Below are 18,019 nucleotides of genomic sequence, written 5' to 3'. Positions count from 1 at the left end.
CAGAGCAGTTAGGTTTTCCTGTTTTCCTCCATTTTTAAATCGGTTTAGTAAGTTACCTTTCAGAGTAGGTTCGTCCATTTTTGTATTTTTTAAAGCTTGTGTTTTGTGTTAGTTTCTCCTTTTTGGATGTGACTTAAGCAGTTCAGAATAAACACTTTGAAGGTATTCACAGTGAATAATCACGCGCACCAGTGCCTCTGCGAGCGTGCTGTGTTGATGAGAAGTAAACACATTTCCACTCATGCATTTTAATTCTATCCGTCCACTTTTTTCGTAGTCTAACTCTTAATTTTTGTTTGATTCAACTGAAATGTTTCACACCCAGTGTCTCCTGATGTAAAATAACAATGCACGAACACACACAGTGTGTAAACTTTATTCCTCTTTCTGTATGCATGAATTGTGCAGATAAAATAAGCAACTGGTGTGCAGCTCAGATTATTTGCATTTTATCTTTGACAAATCCAGTGCCGGGACCACGACGGGCCAGAGCTCTGCTTATCACATGGGGACGTTGACATGAAATAAAGTCAATAACTCATCTTTTGTTACCTTGAGCAGTCTTACCTCAAGATTTTGGCGTTTATTCATCTGCTGTTTTTGCATTTTGTCATTTTCTTACAAAAATCATTATGCTTTTTAAGACTACAACAACACACTATAGACAATACATATTCCATAATACTTTGATTAGTTAGGTATTTCAATATATTTAAATTATACACTGTTTTCAGTACAATAATGACACTTGAACCAGCCGGCACCAGGACGTGAGCTAACATTCCCCCGTTTTCATCTCGAGTGTGTTGGAGCTTCGCCACACTTTTGTTTGTTTTTTTCATTAGTTGGATCAGAAAGTTTCATCATACATAACTGTTTTTTTTTACTCAACATTAGTAATACTTCATATACTTGAGTGTAACATGAAAATTGTGCTCCTGGTTGCAGCATTATAGTTTGGCAGCACATGCACAGTCTACATTTCGCCTTTCCGTTTTCACCTGCTTTCTTTCAGCCTTTTTGCCACAACCGTTACCGAAACTCCAAAAAGTCGACTGATGAGATCAACCGCTCTGACCCAGCAAAAGGTTTGCAGCTGCAAAGGAGTGGAGATATCATTGAGTGTGTCTTGGTTTTGGTGACGAAACCCCCAAAGGCTTTAGAGGCTACACGCATACTCCCACACACACATACGCACACAGAGACTGTAACCTCATAAAACAAGTGTTCTTAGTCCATAATACAGCAAACAATTTGTACCTGTTGTGAAAGGACAAATAAAACTATTGCACAGTAACTGTCTTTCTAATCAGAACATGAGACAGTTGCAAAATTAAACATGAACAAATGAGCCCGTTTTGCCGCCTCATCAGAATGTGTAAGGCTGTGACAGTGCTTTAGGAGTAAGGTACCCCTGAACTCTGCAGTAAAGTCTCTTCTTCAGTGCTAAAATTAAAAATTAAAAAGAAAGAAAAAAAAAAACAGAAAAGAAAAAAGCTGCTCTATGGTTAATAAAGTCTACCTGGAACAGCAACAGGACAGAGTGGTTTGGCGCAACTAATGTTATCTTCAGTATGCTAATACCTCTAAGGAGCTGAGAGGTGACTTCATGCCGTGTAGATCAGTGATGCAGTTATAATGTCTGAGTGGAAAATACAACAGGGAGGGTCCAACAGACTTGATGCCACCCTTCTAAAATGGGTGTGGAAAAACTAGAGACAAAGTTTCTATTGCAGTTTCTGTGAATTCACGTGGAGCCTCACTGGGAAATGAAGGCCCAGCGAAATTTCAGGAGGCTGTACGCCACCAGTCAGCCAGTTGAAACCCAGAGCAGCAGTGTGGTTCAGGGTGGGTGGATGTGTGTAGGGAAGAGGGGTGGAGGAGAAGGACGAGTTGGCGGATCTACATGCTGAAGCCGTAAGCGGGCTGAGCGGGGTAGCCTGCGGCAGCAGCGGGAGGGTAGCCGTAGCCAGGATACGCTGGCTGGGGAGCCACTGGAGAAGGAGAGGCAGTCAACATCAGCTGCTGACCTGATCACATAAACAAAAACAAACACAGACAAAATAAAAATTTCCCCCGTCTTTATAAGAAAGTACACATGACTGGACTGTTTTGTTGAACTGCTAAAGTTGTTTGTTCTATATCAAACAAAATTATGGGGCTTTTTTTTTCTCCACTTAGGTTTTCTTTATGTGCTTCTCAATGAGCCTGTAATTCTTTTGGCGGTGTAAAGCTAATTACACAGCAACAGCTGCTGCTGGTTTCAGATAATAACAGAAAACGCAAGCATGTCCACTTATTATGGGTAAACTAATCAGCTAGATTATATCATTGTAAAGTATAGCCCAAGCTTCATTTGGGGAAATCATTTACTTTATCCAGGAACAACAATGTTCATCCCTCAGTGAGCTGTTCTGCCTGTAAACCTACCGAACACCATCGGCTGAGGCTCTGTCACTTCCTCTTCAGTTTTTCTTTGGCTTTCAGCCTCCTCCAGTTTGTCCACCTGAGGGCAACAAAGAAGAGAGGACGGATTAGACATCACTCACATGCTTACTGTTGAAAGAAAGTCTCAGTTTATGGATTCTAGGTATCGTGCAGAAAGTATATAAGCTCAAGTTGGCTCAATCTGTTTTTCATATTTTATAGATTTTTGGCAAAAACTTTGCAAATTACAACATAAACTCTAATACCTGAGCTTTAAAAATACACTAAGGCTTATCCCACATCAAATTAATAAACACTGACAAACACAAGCAGTTACAGAAGATATATGATCTTCATCTGTGAAAGACAAAACTACAATCACCACTTCACAGTGCAGCTAAAGGTGAGAGAAGATGCCATGCAGGTTTGGTGAGAATTTCTAATAAAGCTTGCAGTAAAAATGTTAAATGAAAATTTAAGGGTCAGTTTACCCAAATCACATTAAATAAAACCATTTAACCTTTTATCACATCTAGTAGCATCAAATGACTTGTGACACTCCTGCTATCACCCCAATCCAACAGGTTCTGCTCTGAGCTTTAGTATACCATCTTTCATTCAAATACCATCTGTGACTCAAAGCTGTTGTTTATTTTTTATATTCAGCAGTAAATAATTTGCCTTAAAAAAGTCTTTACATGGTCTGCATATGATGAATTCCAGATAACAATGAACAATGACAAATTTGGAAAGGTGCTAATTTTCTAAAAGCTAAGTGCTTTATGCACCAGGAAGAAAAGCAGATTAACATCAATGCAACAGAGCAGCAACAAATCCAAAATTGCATCACAACTCGACACCAGCAGGTGGATTTTATTTAATTTTGATATTTTATTTTAGTGATTTGTGTAAAATTGACCCTTTAAAAAGAAGAATTAAGGTAAGGTTTAAGGTTAAAGAAATATTTGAATACAAGGAGAGCAAAAGCTAAACAGTACGTTTCTATATTTCAATTTTGTGCCATTAAAAGTGCTACAAGATTAAGTGGCAGTCACAACTTCAGCGTGCACCTGATCACAGCTGCAAGCAGACCCTCCTGACTGAGTGTTTATCACTGCTGGCCTAAAAATCAAGCTAAGGGCTCGCAGGTCAAGCTCATCCTTGCCAGGCGTACAGTAATTGTGAATTGTTTGTAGCACTAATCCTAATCCCTAAGTGCAAAGGAGTAATCAGGCACTGTGCTTTAACTGTGGAGAAGGCTGAATACTGAAGGTTTATAATTGAAGCTTGGTCAGCGCAGAGTCATGTTGAGTCAGAATTAAAGAAATAAACATTTCTTAAAAAGTTGGGACAAAGGTGTAGAGAAAAGAACATGATATTTGCATATACAAAGGTATCACTGGGGTAAGCTGCCTGTTTAACATGTATGTACTGAACTACTTCATGTGAGGCAGGGTTGGGATTTCTCTACCTGATTAGCTGCTCAAACTGGCTGTTAGATTCCATCCCAACCTGTTTGACCAGTACCAAAGGTTTACCTACAACAAACCTAAACTGAAAAACTAAAACTAACTGAAAAGACTTTCACAAACTGAGGAAAGGGCACTACATAACCTTTGAGGTTATTGTTTGCAGCCCTGCACTAATTTCAACAATAAAAACTAAAACAAAGTGACCTTTAGTTAGAAACATGGGGGTGCATCGAGCAAGTCTAAAGCCAAAGCAGCTTTTTCTCGGTGATTGTCTTCTTTTCTGGGCTTTCAAAAAGCCTCCGTCAGCTGGAAAGATCACAGTTTCAAGGCTTTAAAAATGCCACTTGACACAAGATGCAGCCCCAAGAGAGAGAAAAGTTAGAGGTAAGAGGTATCCGTTAGGCCAGGACAGGCTAATCCTGGTGCTGAAGAAGAAAAAAAAAAAAAAATAGTGTACAGGCCTTGGCTCCAGAGTTTTTGCTTTAGACTACATTTACCTTCTTGCACTTGACAGCTAGAAAACACTTTATAATCTACCAAACGTCCCTTTACTGCTGCATATTTACCCAAAATTAAGATGCAGACTACATACTCAATTATAATACAGTCACTCTTAACTTTAACAAGTAAACATTATCCATTAAAAATTGTTATGTTTCATCTCTGTTGCATCAGATTTGCGTCAATGTCACTAAGTCATTATTATTTAGGCTCTAAAATACACTTTGGAATAAGAGGAGGTTAAAAATGTTCATTTCACCTGGTCTGGTAGTGGGAGGCTATTTATTTTAGCTTCTGATTACACTAACTCATATACTACTGCCACATTTAGCCAGATGTTTTATTAATGTTTTCACTGAAAAGTAGTTATGTGTCTATTTATTTTTATTTCTCATGAACTTGTGTCAAATGGCTAAAAACCAAGAGAAATAAATAACTAAGATTAGGGCTCACTGGAGGAAAACCTGCTTAATCTGAACATGTACTGGCACAAGTGGAACAAAAGCCTGCACACTACTACAGTTCTCCAGGACCAGACCTAGTTAGGCCAAACTCAATCTACAGTCCATGCTAGGTTCCTACATCAGAAACCTAAGAGTTAAGTTACGGGAAAAACAGACAGACAGAACACAGAAGAGAATTTTTTTTAAATAAAAAGGGCCAGAGACCGTCACCTTCGCTGCAAACTCATCAACCTGGAAAAGAACCCAAAGACATGACCTCACATATCTGCAGGTAGCACTGGTAAATATACTTAAAGGTCATTATGAAGATTTACATGTTTCACTCTGGCTTGTAGTGATTTTTTTTAAAAATCCATCTAGATTGTTTTGATGGAATTTGCATGGTTTTGGAAATACAAGCTGTGGTGACATCGTTGAAGGCTTGAATGTAACAGAACTAAATGACACTTTTAGTGTCTTGTGGTTCTTAAAGTGCCAAAAAAAATTTCATGCGACAAACTCGACATTAACGCCTTTTCCCAGAAGTATTGACCTAGTTGCACAAAATAATTGCACAAATCTTGTTGTGAGCACTTTCATATAGGAAATTATCTTCTGCTGAGCAAACTACACCGGCTAATATGGATGGACAAACAGCACTGCAGGCCAGAGGGAAAAAAATTGGGCTGAACTGTCCCTTTAAATATTATTACTTAAGAAGGCCTTAGTGTCTGCCTTCTTGTCTCACCATATATGTTTGACCTGTTTCTCAGAAATCACAGACATATTACATCAACAACACCACATATTCTTCTTAAAATTACACAATAGTGAAATCTACTTTAGTGGTAAAGCTGACATCAAACAAACTCCTGGTGTTGATTGTCAGCACCAACCTTCGTGAGGTACTCTCTCATGACCTGGATAAAGTACGGCATGGCAAAGTCCATTATGTTGTGCCTCCAGGCCAGCTCCAGCACCACGTCAGGGTGCAGGAGATCATAGGAGGCAAACAGGCAGGCAGCAAAGCACTCCTTCCTGCCCTCCTCTAGGAACCACTGGAGTAAAGTCTCTGCCAGCTCAGCATCCTTAGACTCCGCTGCATACAGCATGGCATCCTAGAAGAGACAAAAAAGTATCTCATTCACATGGCTGAGTGAAAGATAAAATCCTTTATCTTCAAGTGTGAGAAATTAGCCAAAAGAATCATTCCTGTGAACAGATGCTATTCGCGTGTGAAGTAAACAAACACTGCCATCTATAGGTACATTGAGGAAATGGAACCTTTTAAAAGTCTTCTGTATTTTTAAGAGCTTTTCTATCTATTTATTTTTTCATTACCTTGTATAGTTTGTCCTTCTTGCAAAGCTCCACGCTCTGTCTCCAGCGGTTGTTGCCCTTATACAGATAAGCAGCAATACGCCTGAACTCAATCAGTTCATGCTTTTCTAACCTCTGAGCCAACCCGATGGTGTCAAAGTTGTCATAAGCATCAATGGAGGCTCTCAATCCCTGTGGATGATACACGGATAGAAATGCATTGCATTTGAGATCCAGAGGTAACAGTGTCCTGGGCACTGCTTCCTGTACCCATTTACACCAGTATGGTGTCTATCCTCAATCCATAACTGGCTCTGTGGATTTCAACATAAAGAGACTGGTGCTGGTGTGAAAAAGCAGGCGTCATCACAGCAAAACAAAATTGCTAGGTCTAAAATTGGAACCGCTGCTATCAGTGGCTACGAGAGGGGCTCGAAAATCACCTGCGATTTACAGCCAGGCCATAGATTATGTCTTTATGACTTTCTTTACACAGATATTACTCTTTTTTTGAGCTTTGTAGCATTTGATTGCCATACTTGTTTGAATGTCTAAAAAATTGCAAATAATGCTTAAAACACAGTAAATAATACAAAAGCGACAAAAAAGTGGCAACAAATAGGTCACATATTTGAGCTCTTTGTGTTTTACATCATGTGTTGTGATCAATATAAGTCACAGAGCGGGCTGGCAAACCTGGTAGTCTTCCTCCTCTGTCAGCAGGTTGTTAAGAGCTTCATTGACAGACTTGTTATTGTGATTCTGCACAGACCTCAAGTAAGGCTTGACCAACTTCAGCTGGTTCATCTAAGAGAGAAAAAGCAACCCATGTCACACCATATCAGCAATGGGTCCAGTTTATTTAGAAAAACACATTTTATTTAATATATGTTTTAAAAAGTGAGGCTGGCCATGCTGGTTGTTACCTTGCTAAAGAAGATGACAGCCCGGCTGTGGTCCAACCGAGGAGACAAAATGGTCAGAAGATCATTCAGTAGGAGGGGTTTGTAATCCAGATAGAAGGATAGAGACTTATAGTAGAGCTCCACGTTGGCAACCTAAAGGATAAAAGAAAAAACACAATAAGTGATCAATTGATCATGTAAGCAGTTTGTGAAAATAATAAACATTTAAAAATAGCCGTGTTTACCTTTGCAATAATATCTTTAAAAAGCCCTTCTTTCCATGCGTCAGTCGGATGAGTCATCATAGTGATGACAGCGTTGTCATACTCCTCGTATTTATCGTAAAGGAAAACCAACTCTGCCCATAAATGAGACTGCTCTGCAGCACGAAGAACCTGGTAGACAGAAAACATTCATTACTGTCAGAGATTTGTTTGGCTGGTCTAATAGATTTGATATATTTGAAGTAAAATGTCTTGAAGCTTTGAAAGGCTGACATCAAATAGATGATTTATTTTTTATGTAACCTACTCTTTTTGAGAGGGGGGGGGGGGAACACACACACACACACACACACACACACTGAGCCAAAAAAAATATTCATATCAAAACATAATTATTTTTTAACCATTTATATAGATGTATTAATACACATCTTTTGAAATTAGCAAAATATTAAAATAAAATAGTATTTCATGCTTTTAAACATTTTAAAAAAAGATATTTAAAGTTTTCAAAAGGTTATTTGAGGGCAAGATGACAAACAGTTGCATAAAGCTGGTAAATTAAAGTTTAATTGCTGCAAGTCACCAGAAATGTGTCAGTAAAGAACTAGCTGTAAAAGACAGAAAAACAAGTCAATTAATTTTCTGTCTGCTTCCTTTTTCATGGTGCTGATGAGAAGCAGAAATGTTCACTGAGTAATGAATCAAAAGATTTCATGGCACACAAGTAACCTCTTTGATCTGACAAAAGAATGAACGGTTTTGAAACGGGCAAACGCGCACACATAGTAACAGAAACACTCTACCTTTGGGATGTTGACTCTGGACCAGAAGAGCTCCAGGTGCTCCCTCATCTTCTGAGGTTTGAACTTTGAGTAGAGGATGGCGAGCTCGGTGAACATACCCATATGGGCCCGCTCCAGACCCAAAGCAGCCTCAAGCAGAGCAATGAGTTCCTCAAAGTACCCGCGGTCCTGGTAGTAGCTGATAAGGTCCTCCAGCTCGTCAGCATGGATCACAATGTGAAGGCCGCAGATTTGTGCCAGACGAAACTCCTCGCCGTCCACGCATGCAAAACATACCTGAAAAGAAATTAATGCATGAAACTGGAGATAGCCAACGATAAACAGAGGACCACTTCTATCATTCATATCATCACATCCTGTGTTTTGCTACCTTTTTGTGTAATCCTCTAATCATCAAGAATCTGTCATTTTTTTACATGAAGTGACTATATTAGAAACACTGAGGTGACCTGAATTAAAAGCTGTAATAACATAAAAACTGCAGCAAGAAAATCACTCAATTTCAATCTTATATCCACAGAAATAAAACAAAACTAATAATAAAATAAAAATAAAAAAATAAAAAAAGCTGTTAAATCAGCCCCTTAAGTAGTTTTATAAATCTTGTTTATGACAGGCTCAGACTGCTGGGTAGCTATAGTGCGTTTCTCTCCCTCACTTTCCTTTCTTTTTTTTCCCCCGTGCATTTATAAGCACTATTTATGTTTATATCCACTATTGCATGTCACTGACATTTTGTTTTGTCCTGTTTTTGTTTACCATCCATCTCTCTTGCTTGTAAGGAACCGTGTGATCATTGGGGCTTCTGTCTGTAATGTCTTAAAAATAAAGCGCCTTGAAATGACTACTCTTGTAATTCGCCACTATATTGATTCAGTTATGCTCAGTATAGAATTACGGCATTGTTTCCCCATGTCTTTTAAATTAATCAGACAAAGCGGAGACCTGTAATTGTACTAGAAAATCCAAAGGGGTGCAACACGTTTGGACAAGCTGTGATGCACCTCAGACAAGGAACAAACCAAGGAAGTATTTTTAATCTGTTTTTTTTGGTTTGTCTCTCTCTGCATTTTGTCCTTTTTCTTTTTTAAATGTGTGCTTTCTACACATGCACTGCCTTAAGACACTGTAAACTTAGCATACTGAGTTTGCATATAATGAAATGTTCTATATAAATAAAATTGCTATATAGAAATATGCAATAATCAGGTGTCAATGTTTCTCTTTTTTTAATTCCCTGGTTTGGGGTACAGATGCAAATTAGCCATTTTCATCAAATCTGGCCCTGGTATCCATTATACTGTGTGCTCCTTATTAAATAGAATAAATAATTAATTAATGAGCATAAACAACAGGCTATAGCAGCCATGTGCAATCCATGGCTGCTCACGAATCCATACATTATTATTTTGCTGAGAGACAAATCAGATGAATGGGGCTACGTCCACACGTACCCGGGTATTTTTGAAAACGCAGATTTTTCTATGCGTTTGCACTTTTCGTCCACACGTAAACGGCGTTTTCGGTCACTGAAAACGGAGATTTTTAAAAACTCCGGCCAGGGTGGAGATTTTTGAAAACTCCGTTTTTGCATTTACGTGTGGACGAGAAAAACGGAGAAAACGCAACGTCAAAGGTGTGCGCCTTTTTTGACGTCACACTGTGCGCCACGTTATTGTTTCGGTGAAATGAATTTCTACAGTACTGTTACTGTTAATTGTATTCTCTGCAGTGTTTAAATGCTTACATATACACACACAGTTACTGTCCCTCCACACATACGACTCGGTTCTGCTTCTATGCCCCAGCTTTGTTTACTTTTTCCCACCGAGGCTTCTAGACTTCTGATTGGCCAACATTTCTACAAGGTTAGGAATATATCGCCACCTGTTGGTTTGGCAAGTTCCTAGCAGCGTTTTCCTTCATTTCTGCCTTTACGTGTGGACGGGATTATTTTTTAAAACGAAAACGGAAAATCTCCGTTTTCAAAAATACCCGTGTACGTGTGGACGTAGCCTCAGACACTCCAGAAATAATTATGACGTAGATCTTGACGTGAATGGCACTTAAAAGTTAAACACACCTACTATATTAACTCCTACATAGCAGCAGACTGCCACCGTAATGTGCAATCTGTTTTAATAGCGTGTGCACAAAATTTAAATTAAGTTTAAGCCCAGTTAAAGGTGGTAATTTACCCTACAATATGATAATAGATTAAGAGTCAGACTATTTCATAGTCAAATTCTTGGTGCACAGAGGTGTTTTCGCGCCAGTTACCTCCTTCCATGTCCGTGTGCTGTTGGCTTTCCTGGCGCTGTCCACGGCTGCCTGGTACTCTCCCAGGTGGACTAATGTGGATGCAAGTCGAGCAAAGTTGGACACATTGTTATACAAAAGTTTGGCTGCTTCGTACATACCCTCCTCATAACATCTATCGCCCACCTGGAGAGGTACAGATCAGATGATGAATATACAGTTAGCAATCATTTTCTGGCAAAGAGCAAAAAGCACATTCTGCAACAGCTACACATCTCTTTAACACTACAGCTGGAACTTTTGTTGTTGTTTTTTTACCTGTTGTATGTGAGCATTGTTGGGCCCGCTGACAAATTCTTCCAGCTCAGCCAGACGGTTAGTTTTAGCTAAAGCAAAGATCAGCTCCGTCTCCACGTAAGACTCTCTGGCTTTCTTCCGAGCCATCTGTAGAAACTTCACCAAATCCTCCCAGTTATCTAGAAACAGCAACACACTACAGATCAGCTCAGACCCAAGACTGATAAACACCATTAGCATGTTTTACCTGTAAATCAAAAACGTACTGTTCTTGCTGGCTGCGTTGACCACCTCCATGTACGCTGACGGGTCAACAGCTTTAATGTATGAATCAATGGCTTCCTTGACCAGGTCTCTGTGCAGCTGGGCTCTTGCTAACTGACTCCACACTGCAGGCTCATTACAGCGCTCAGCAAACTCATAGGCACGGTCTAAGTTCCCTATGTGCTCTATCAGTACCTAGAGGGATACAAAATTTTAAAAAAATAAAAAAGAGATGGCTATATTCTATGAGCCAACATGAGATAAAACAATAGAAAACAATAGGACTAGCATTTTTAAGGCTCGTTCGTTTTCACTATTAAGTAGAAGTGCTAAATTCACAGTGATTAAGAGAAACTGATGAAACCTGCTATCATTGGCAAATGACTTTGTTAGTTTAGTTAAAGGGCTTACCCACAAGTACTTTTAATGGCCCGGATTTAGGAAAGGTAAATATCAATTCATTCATTAATCCATTGATTTTCTTAAATGTTTTTCTAACTTTGGTAGGAGAGCCCGGGAGATTATGCCAGTTCTTACAGGTCGAGAGATGAGGTATACCCTGACACATGAAGTATAAACATCCCCAACTACAAATGTCGCAACAAATTCTTTTACAAAAAAAATGGAAATTTGTACTTAATTGAGTAAAATAAATGTACATATTAATGTACATTTTTACAGAGAAAAGGTTCTGTGATTAGTAACTTTAGCTTACTGTAACTTCGACCTCCAGCATCAGTGCAGTTTTAGCAGGATTAGGTTTGTTTTTACCTGTATGGCTGAGGTGTTCACATCAAACTTCTTGAAAATAGCAAACGCCTCTTCAAAGAGCTCGTTGCTGATAGCGATGTTTGCAATATCCGGAGCATCGTAGTTGTCTAGCCTGTTAATGTACTCCATCACACGAGTGCGATCTGCCTTGATGGCCGTCAAAATAAGCAAGTTCTGTAGGTTTCTGGTTTAAAAAAAATAAAAGAAATGTTAGAAAAATGGTTGCACGTAAATGATCACCATGAATAAGCTGTGAGCCTGAAGTACCTGTGTTCACTGAAGACTGAATTATCAAGTACGATTTTCTCCAGAAGTTCAATCAGCTCATTGGGTAGGTCTGCGGTCATGAAGGCTTTCACTGTGACCGACACCTCCTCTGGGTCTTGGGTTTCTGACAGAGCTGTCTGCACCACCTGAGAGGAGGAAAATCGAAAATAGATGTTGAAAGAAAAAAAAAAAAAATACAATTCATGTTTGCGTGCTTTACTTTAAAAGAAGAGGTGGAGGATTCCTTACCTGGTCAATGAGCTGTCTTCTAAAAGGATTGTTTTCTTCTAACACAGTCGCCCAAAGCTCTGGATCTTTCCGCCGTACCAGATATCGAGCCTCACTCTTAAATAATGAATTCTCATTGCACACCTGACATGAACAAATAGTTTAAAATGCATTCATTATAATTATTTAAATTATGACACTAAAGCCATACAAAGTGATCTACATACTTTGATGAGGTCCAGATCACACTGCCCTCTCTCATAAGCCACACAGGCCAGGTGTGGGTCTCTCTTCTCACAGTAGCGTCCAACCACGGCGCTGTCATAGAACGGGTTCTCTTTCAGGAAGCGCTCGGGTGTGTTGTTGCTGTCAATGTAGATCTTGGCCAGGGCGTTATGGGTAGCTGGCTCCTCACATCCTTCATGGATACGAGACTCCAGCCATGGCAACAGAAGTTTCAACCTGATAGCAGAAACTGTACGTTAATATAAAGCTTCATTACATAATACCAAGGAGAAGCTTTTAAAATTCATTTCATGGCAAGGACTGGTAAAAGCACACATCACATTTCTAAGATGATGCTACAATGTAGCTTTTTCCTGTGATGTAATGCACAGCCAGAAGACTAGATGGCAGCATTGTCCACTCAGGAGGCCGATTGAGTCATGTTTTAGGGTTTCTCACTTTCACCTTTGTTGATACAGACTAAATAGCTTCATTATATGAGACAAAGTTATTCTGATGGTTGATACTGAGGTATCGATGAAACATCAGCCTCAGAGAATCCACTCTAGAAATCACCTTTGGTGTTAAAATTAAAACATTAATTTCAACTTCATGTATGCATTAAACTAACAAGCATGCACTGAGCAAACACAAAGATAAATGTCTGTATATTTACATTCATGTATTCCACTCCTGTTTGTGAATGCTTAACGATTTATAGGCATCAGCTAAGGAGATCATGATTCTTTACTACTGATCGCCTCAAGGTTTATTGGAAAAGAAACAATTTTCAAGTTAGTATTTGTTCTTTTCCTTCAATGACTTGAGGGGAAAACACACTAACTAAGTGGTTCAGGCAAACCGCAAACATGGCTTGCAATCTGATCTATCATTTAAACTCATTCCTACAGAAGTTAGATTTAACAGTTTTTATGTACCAGCATGATACCTGCGCATTAAAGGCCAGGTCATTTGAGAAGCTGCTATAAGAGATGGCAGGAAATCGTTTTACCCTTTAGTCTCACCTGTTCCTTTTCTCTACCTCGTCCACCAGCTCATCAGTGGAAAACTGCCCTCTGACCACCATGATCAGGTTCTTAATAACATCCTCAGAACAATCCACATCCAATAAACCTCCAATCACCACTGGTAAACGACTGGGGTTGACCTGAAAGCAAGTGGGAAGGATTCAAAATAGAGAAGCATCATGCAGCTCGATAACGATAACTAGATAATAATCAGATTATGTATAAAGTCACCCGAACTGTAGATCTTACCTTCTGTACATAGATTTCAATGTATTTCTGCAGACTGTTGCGGTAAAGGTAGAGAACCAGGTCATGGACAAAGTCAAAGCGATCACAAACAATGATAAGAGGAAGCTGATCCGTTAGCTTTGCTTCCTAGAAGCAGAAGAAACATGAGGTTTATTATGAATTAACTCTGGAAGATGCTAATATCAGAAAAATATGCTAGGGGATCTTTATACCTTGAGGAAGTTTTTAACCCTGTCTGGGTCGTAACAGTTGCTTTCTCTACAGATTCTCTCCACTTCTTTGATCTGGCCGGTTTTACAGGCAGCCTGGATGTATTTAAAGTGAACATCGGGCTCTTGGCTGAAATTCACAATTGACCCAAGGAAGTAAAACAAGCCTTGTAGAGATATGAGAGGGGAGAAACAACACGGTGGTTAAGTTAATCTAGTGTGAATTCAAACCTGCAGAAAATGAGGAAAAACCACTCCACCTACCTTCATAACTCTTGAAGGATTCAAAAAGCTCCACTAACGCTTGAGTTCCCAGCTGTTCGTGATATTTAGATGCTACCTGGACACACAGCTGCAGGTTCTGCCTGATATTAGCCGACAGCATGGCCCTTAAACACTCTAAAGAGTCTTCAACTGACAAGGAGCCAAAAAAGTTCACCAGCCACTAAAAAGAAAAAAAAAAAAAATGGGGAGAAAGTAAAGCAACATGTTGAGCACGGAGGAAAAAGGAGTCATTTCAGGAAGCATTTTCACACATTAAAGAGTAAAATGAAGCCGCTCCCAAGAGAGCAGTATACAGGCATCATTGCCCTTCTACAGCCATACCTCAGGGTTGAGCAGATGTGTGTGAACCACGGCTCGTTTGATATCGTACAGGTCAGTGTAGTGTTCAAGAGCTCTCTGTAGCAGTCCTGCCTTCTCACACAGCTGAGCAACATGGGCACGGTCATAGTGTGTGAACATCTGGTTCCCAAGGATTGCATCTGCTACCTAAAACAGCGCATACGCACACATGAGCAAACACATTGTATTTAACATTATTAAAGAAAAGGTAAGCAGGAGAGTCTGAACATTAACATTCACCTGGGGGGCGTGTATTAGGTTCATCTCAAGCAGACGTGTCTGCAAGTGACCTTCTGCTGGGCGGTTGTTCTTTAAAGCATCCAATAGGAAAGAGGTGCACTGCTGGATCAGACTACCCTCCATAAACACATCAACAATCTACCAAAGAGCATGAGAGAAAAGAGCAGTCAAAACACAAATAGCTAGACAAAGTTCTCGCTTTTTTTTTTTTAAATTTCAGACCATCTGTGAACAATGATTTGAGTTAGCATGCAAAGGCTTGAGTTGCACACTATTAAACACCACAGGCCCGGTAGCCAGATGTTTCTGTTTTGCAGATGTCCTTAAACATGAAAAGTTCACATCCGAAAAGCAAAGGTCGCCTTAACACCATCGCTTTTCATAAAGTCATCATCTTCCCTGTTTGAGATTAGGACAGAGCGGAGTGATGATGTGGCTTTAAAGGGAGGAGAGGGTGACTGACTCAGTGAATTCCTGGCATTGCTGCCACATCTGGAATAACACATATGTAGGCTCCCACACTGGGCACTTTGTGCGTTTGCGTGCATGTATAAGGGTAAACAGGCACATGCATTTTAAAGGGAGCACACGAGCAGGATGTCTCCAGTGAGAGAGGCGTTCACGTTTGTGTGCGTTTACCTGGTTGATGTTGGCCAGCGGTTCCTCATCCTGGACCAGCATCTGAGCAAACTGCAGACCCTGGTCTGGATTCACACGCATCACATTCCGCAGCAGAAACACCCAGTCTGGGGTATATCCCACCTACGCGAACGCAGAAGGATAAAAATGCGCATGCCTGCCATTTGTGCAATGCTCAAAATTTAAATGGAAACACAATAAGCCTTCTGATTACCTTTTTAGCATACAACACTATCTTCTGGAATTGGCCAGTCTCTGCAAAGCACTGAATGACCTTGTTGGGGACATTTGCTCTGAGGTACACACTAAGAGCGAGAGTGGGGTCAGAGGCCTTCACCAGGTCTCCCAGCTCCTCTGAGCACTCCAGCTACAACACAAGAGGAGAAAAGCTACTTCACTTACACTGGTAAAATAAATGTATATCTACAAATCTGCCTCATTTCTTTAATCCTCCAGTTATACCTTGTCCTCTTTCAGCCATTTCTCCAGTAGTTGCTTGCGGCCCTGTTGCAAGACAGGCCTGCACAGCTCCAGAGACTCAAACTTGTTGAGCTGGCCCTGGTCCAGAAGAATACCAAAATACTGCAGCAGTGGAGAGGCTTGACCCGGCTGGGCCGGGACGCTCTGAAACTTGCGGATGGTTTCTGCTGTTCGCAGGATACCCTGAGGCGAGGAAAGACATCAAAGAATGAAGGAATTATTAGTCGTTGAGTAAAAAACAAAACAAAAGCAGATTCCATGAAATGTTTTGAAGGAGAACTTCATGTTTATTGCCGTGTTTTCACATGAACATATACGGGATTCTTTTTGGGTTTCGTTTTTCAGTGCTGAATCACAGTGTGTGTAACTGTCATAGTTTTAAGCACCAACAGAAAAATATTTGACAATTTGATTCTGTGCAAATGCAAGACTCCTTGTGCAGTTCTCACCCACACCTGGTTCATATTAGCATAGGCAAGAATGACAAAATGGCAGCAGAGACAGGCGTACCTTGGGTGCTGATGCAGCAACCTTCGCAGCCTCTGAGTAACTTCCCTGGGCAAACAGAGTGTTGAACTTCCTAGCAAAAAGCTCCTCTGCCCCAGCAAGGTTTGACCTGACAGCTATCCTCAGGGCGAGATCAGGGTTCTGCAGCACGTTGGTGGCATAGTTTACAATGTTCTCCTCTTCCACACATACTGACAAAACCTATAATAAAAAAGGAACAGATAATAATTAAGAACTGCACAGTAAAAATAACTAAACTTAAGAAATGTGTCCAGTTAACAGTCCAGTTTCTTAAGAATGTCTGCCAGGCATAGCTTGCCAAAAAATTACAGTCAAATTATCCACTATGAATAAACATTTCACTTGGGAATTTGTTCTGCACACACTCACTGCCCGTTTGCTTCTCACCTGTCCCTTCTTATTGACACCAATGATTCCCGAAGTGGCTTCGTGAGGAGCAGTTACAAAGATGGTCTCAGCACTGATTCGGTTCATGTAAATACACACTCCAGACTCCAGGTCGTACAGGTGAATGTAACCATACTTTGTGATCAAGTATATTACGCCATGCTTACTACCAATCTGAGGAGAATAATTAGAAAGAGAAACATTCAGGAGTGACCCATAATGTGGTGAGCAGAGTACAGTAGAAGAAGCCTCATTTTCTTTACCTGCATAGCAACGGGAAAGTCTGTCTGGGCCTCTGGTGGGAAAAACACATCCACAGCTTTCTTAGCAAATGGCTGGTTTCCTGCAGCTGGCTGACCAACTTCGATGATGTGTAACTGGTAGAAGTAAACCAAGACAACAGTACAGCAAATGAGACCAAAAAGAACATCACAGTTGAGGATTTGTACATTAATAAACTTTTAAAAGTTATTTCATAGGATTCTAACATAAACATTACTCTTTCAAGTCGCTTCAAAGCAGTTTGCTCAGCAGCTACAAACACAGATAGCATCATGGGTACATTCGAATGGCCTTCACCTTTCCCCCAGCCTGTGAGCGCACAGCAAAACAGAAGAGAGTGGAAGGTTTGGCATTTCCCTCCACTTTGAACTCCCCGAAGGCAGCAGCATGGCCCTCGATGGGCTGGGACACTTTCCTGTCAACGGAGTACAGCTGCATTGCTCCGACCACACGGTTTTGCTGAAAAAGAAAAAAAAAAAAAGGTGGGGGGAAAAATTGATATGTTCAAGTCATTAAGGATCAAAGATACAGGTTTAAATTTCAGGCAGTGTGTTTGTATGTGTATGAACAAATGGTAGGTATTATCTGTGCATTTGGTTAGATGTGGGTAAACAAACTGTTTGCTTATTTGATTTAGATATTCATATAAAACAAGTTCACTTTGAAATATGTATGCATGTTGTCATACTTTGACATAGTCCTCTAGATCCAGACTCCTTTAGAAAAACAGAAAAAGAGTGGTGTATTGATTTTCTTATTGAGATTCAGCAAGTCAGCAAAAAAGACATCTGTCCATCCATTTTTCTTTCACCTACTGAGGGCCAGGTCACAGGGAGCAGCAACCTAACCAGAGAAGCCCAGACCTCCCTCTCCCCAACCGCCTCCATCTCATTGAGGCGAGCAAAGAGACGTCATCTTTGCAGTGTGTCCTACTCTTTGACCTC

The 18,019-nt window shown here is 40.2% G+C and overlaps 1 protein-coding gene across 2 annotated transcripts in view; it reads right to left on the bottom strand.

Annotated features, from left to right (window-relative positions):
• Positions 1-360: 360 nt before the first annotated feature.
• The window catches only part of cltcl1 (clathrin, heavy chain-like 1), a 28,424-nt gene continuing 10,765 nt past the window's right edge, over positions 361-18,019 (bottom strand). Inside the window, exons 4-32 of one of the 2 annotated variants that reach the window (XM_084945608.1) lie at positions 17,373-17,534; positions 17,057-17,170; positions 16,794-16,967; positions 16,389-16,586; positions 15,861-16,061; positions 15,613-15,765; positions 15,399-15,521; positions 14,760-14,897; positions 14,502-14,666; positions 14,160-14,340; positions 13,899-14,062; positions 13,687-13,812; positions 13,435-13,577; positions 12,412-12,646; positions 12,206-12,328; positions 11,957-12,102; positions 11,690-11,873; positions 10,921-11,113; positions 10,676-10,833; positions 10,379-10,543; positions 8,099-8,374; positions 7,314-7,463; positions 7,090-7,221; positions 6,860-6,970; positions 6,185-6,355; positions 5,740-5,961; positions 5,069-5,095; positions 2,431-2,506; positions 361-2,030 (exon numbers count right to left, since the gene is read on the bottom strand). In XM_084945608.1, coding sequence (XP_084801734.1) covers positions 1,903-2,030; positions 2,431-2,506; positions 5,069-5,095; positions 5,740-5,961; positions 6,185-6,355; positions 6,860-6,970; positions 7,090-7,221; positions 7,314-7,463; positions 8,099-8,374; positions 10,379-10,543; positions 10,676-10,833; positions 10,921-11,113; positions 11,690-11,873; positions 11,957-12,102; positions 12,206-12,328; positions 12,412-12,646; positions 13,435-13,577; positions 13,687-13,812; positions 13,899-14,062; positions 14,160-14,340; positions 14,502-14,666; positions 14,760-14,897; positions 15,399-15,521; positions 15,613-15,765; positions 15,861-16,061; positions 16,389-16,586; positions 16,794-16,967; positions 17,057-17,170; positions 17,373-17,534 — 4,539 coding nt within the window. In that variant the 3' untranslated portion in view covers positions 361-1,902. The remainder of the gene's footprint in view (positions 2,031-2,430; positions 2,507-5,068; positions 5,096-5,739; positions 5,962-6,184; positions 6,356-6,859; positions 6,971-7,089; positions 7,222-7,313; positions 7,464-8,098; positions 8,375-10,378; positions 10,544-10,675; positions 10,834-10,920; positions 11,114-11,689; positions 11,874-11,956; positions 12,103-12,205; positions 12,329-12,411; positions 12,647-13,434; positions 13,578-13,686; positions 13,813-13,898; positions 14,063-14,159; positions 14,341-14,501; positions 14,667-14,759; positions 14,898-15,398; positions 15,522-15,612; positions 15,766-15,860; positions 16,062-16,388; positions 16,587-16,793; positions 16,968-17,056; positions 17,171-17,372; positions 17,535-18,019) is intronic. The other variant, XM_084945609.1, reaches the window with a different exon arrangement.

The sequence above is a fragment of the Perissodus microlepis genome, chromosome 12, assembly GCF_051167445.1.
Source record: "Perissodus microlepis isolate ML-2025 ecotype Zambia chromosome 12, ASM5116744v1, whole genome shotgun sequence".
NCBI classification, from domain to species: Eukaryota; Metazoa; Chordata; class Actinopteri; order Cichliformes; family Cichlidae; genus Perissodus; species Perissodus microlepis.
Note: the sequence above shows the minus strand (reverse complement) of the source record. Positions and strands in the feature narration are given on the sequence as shown.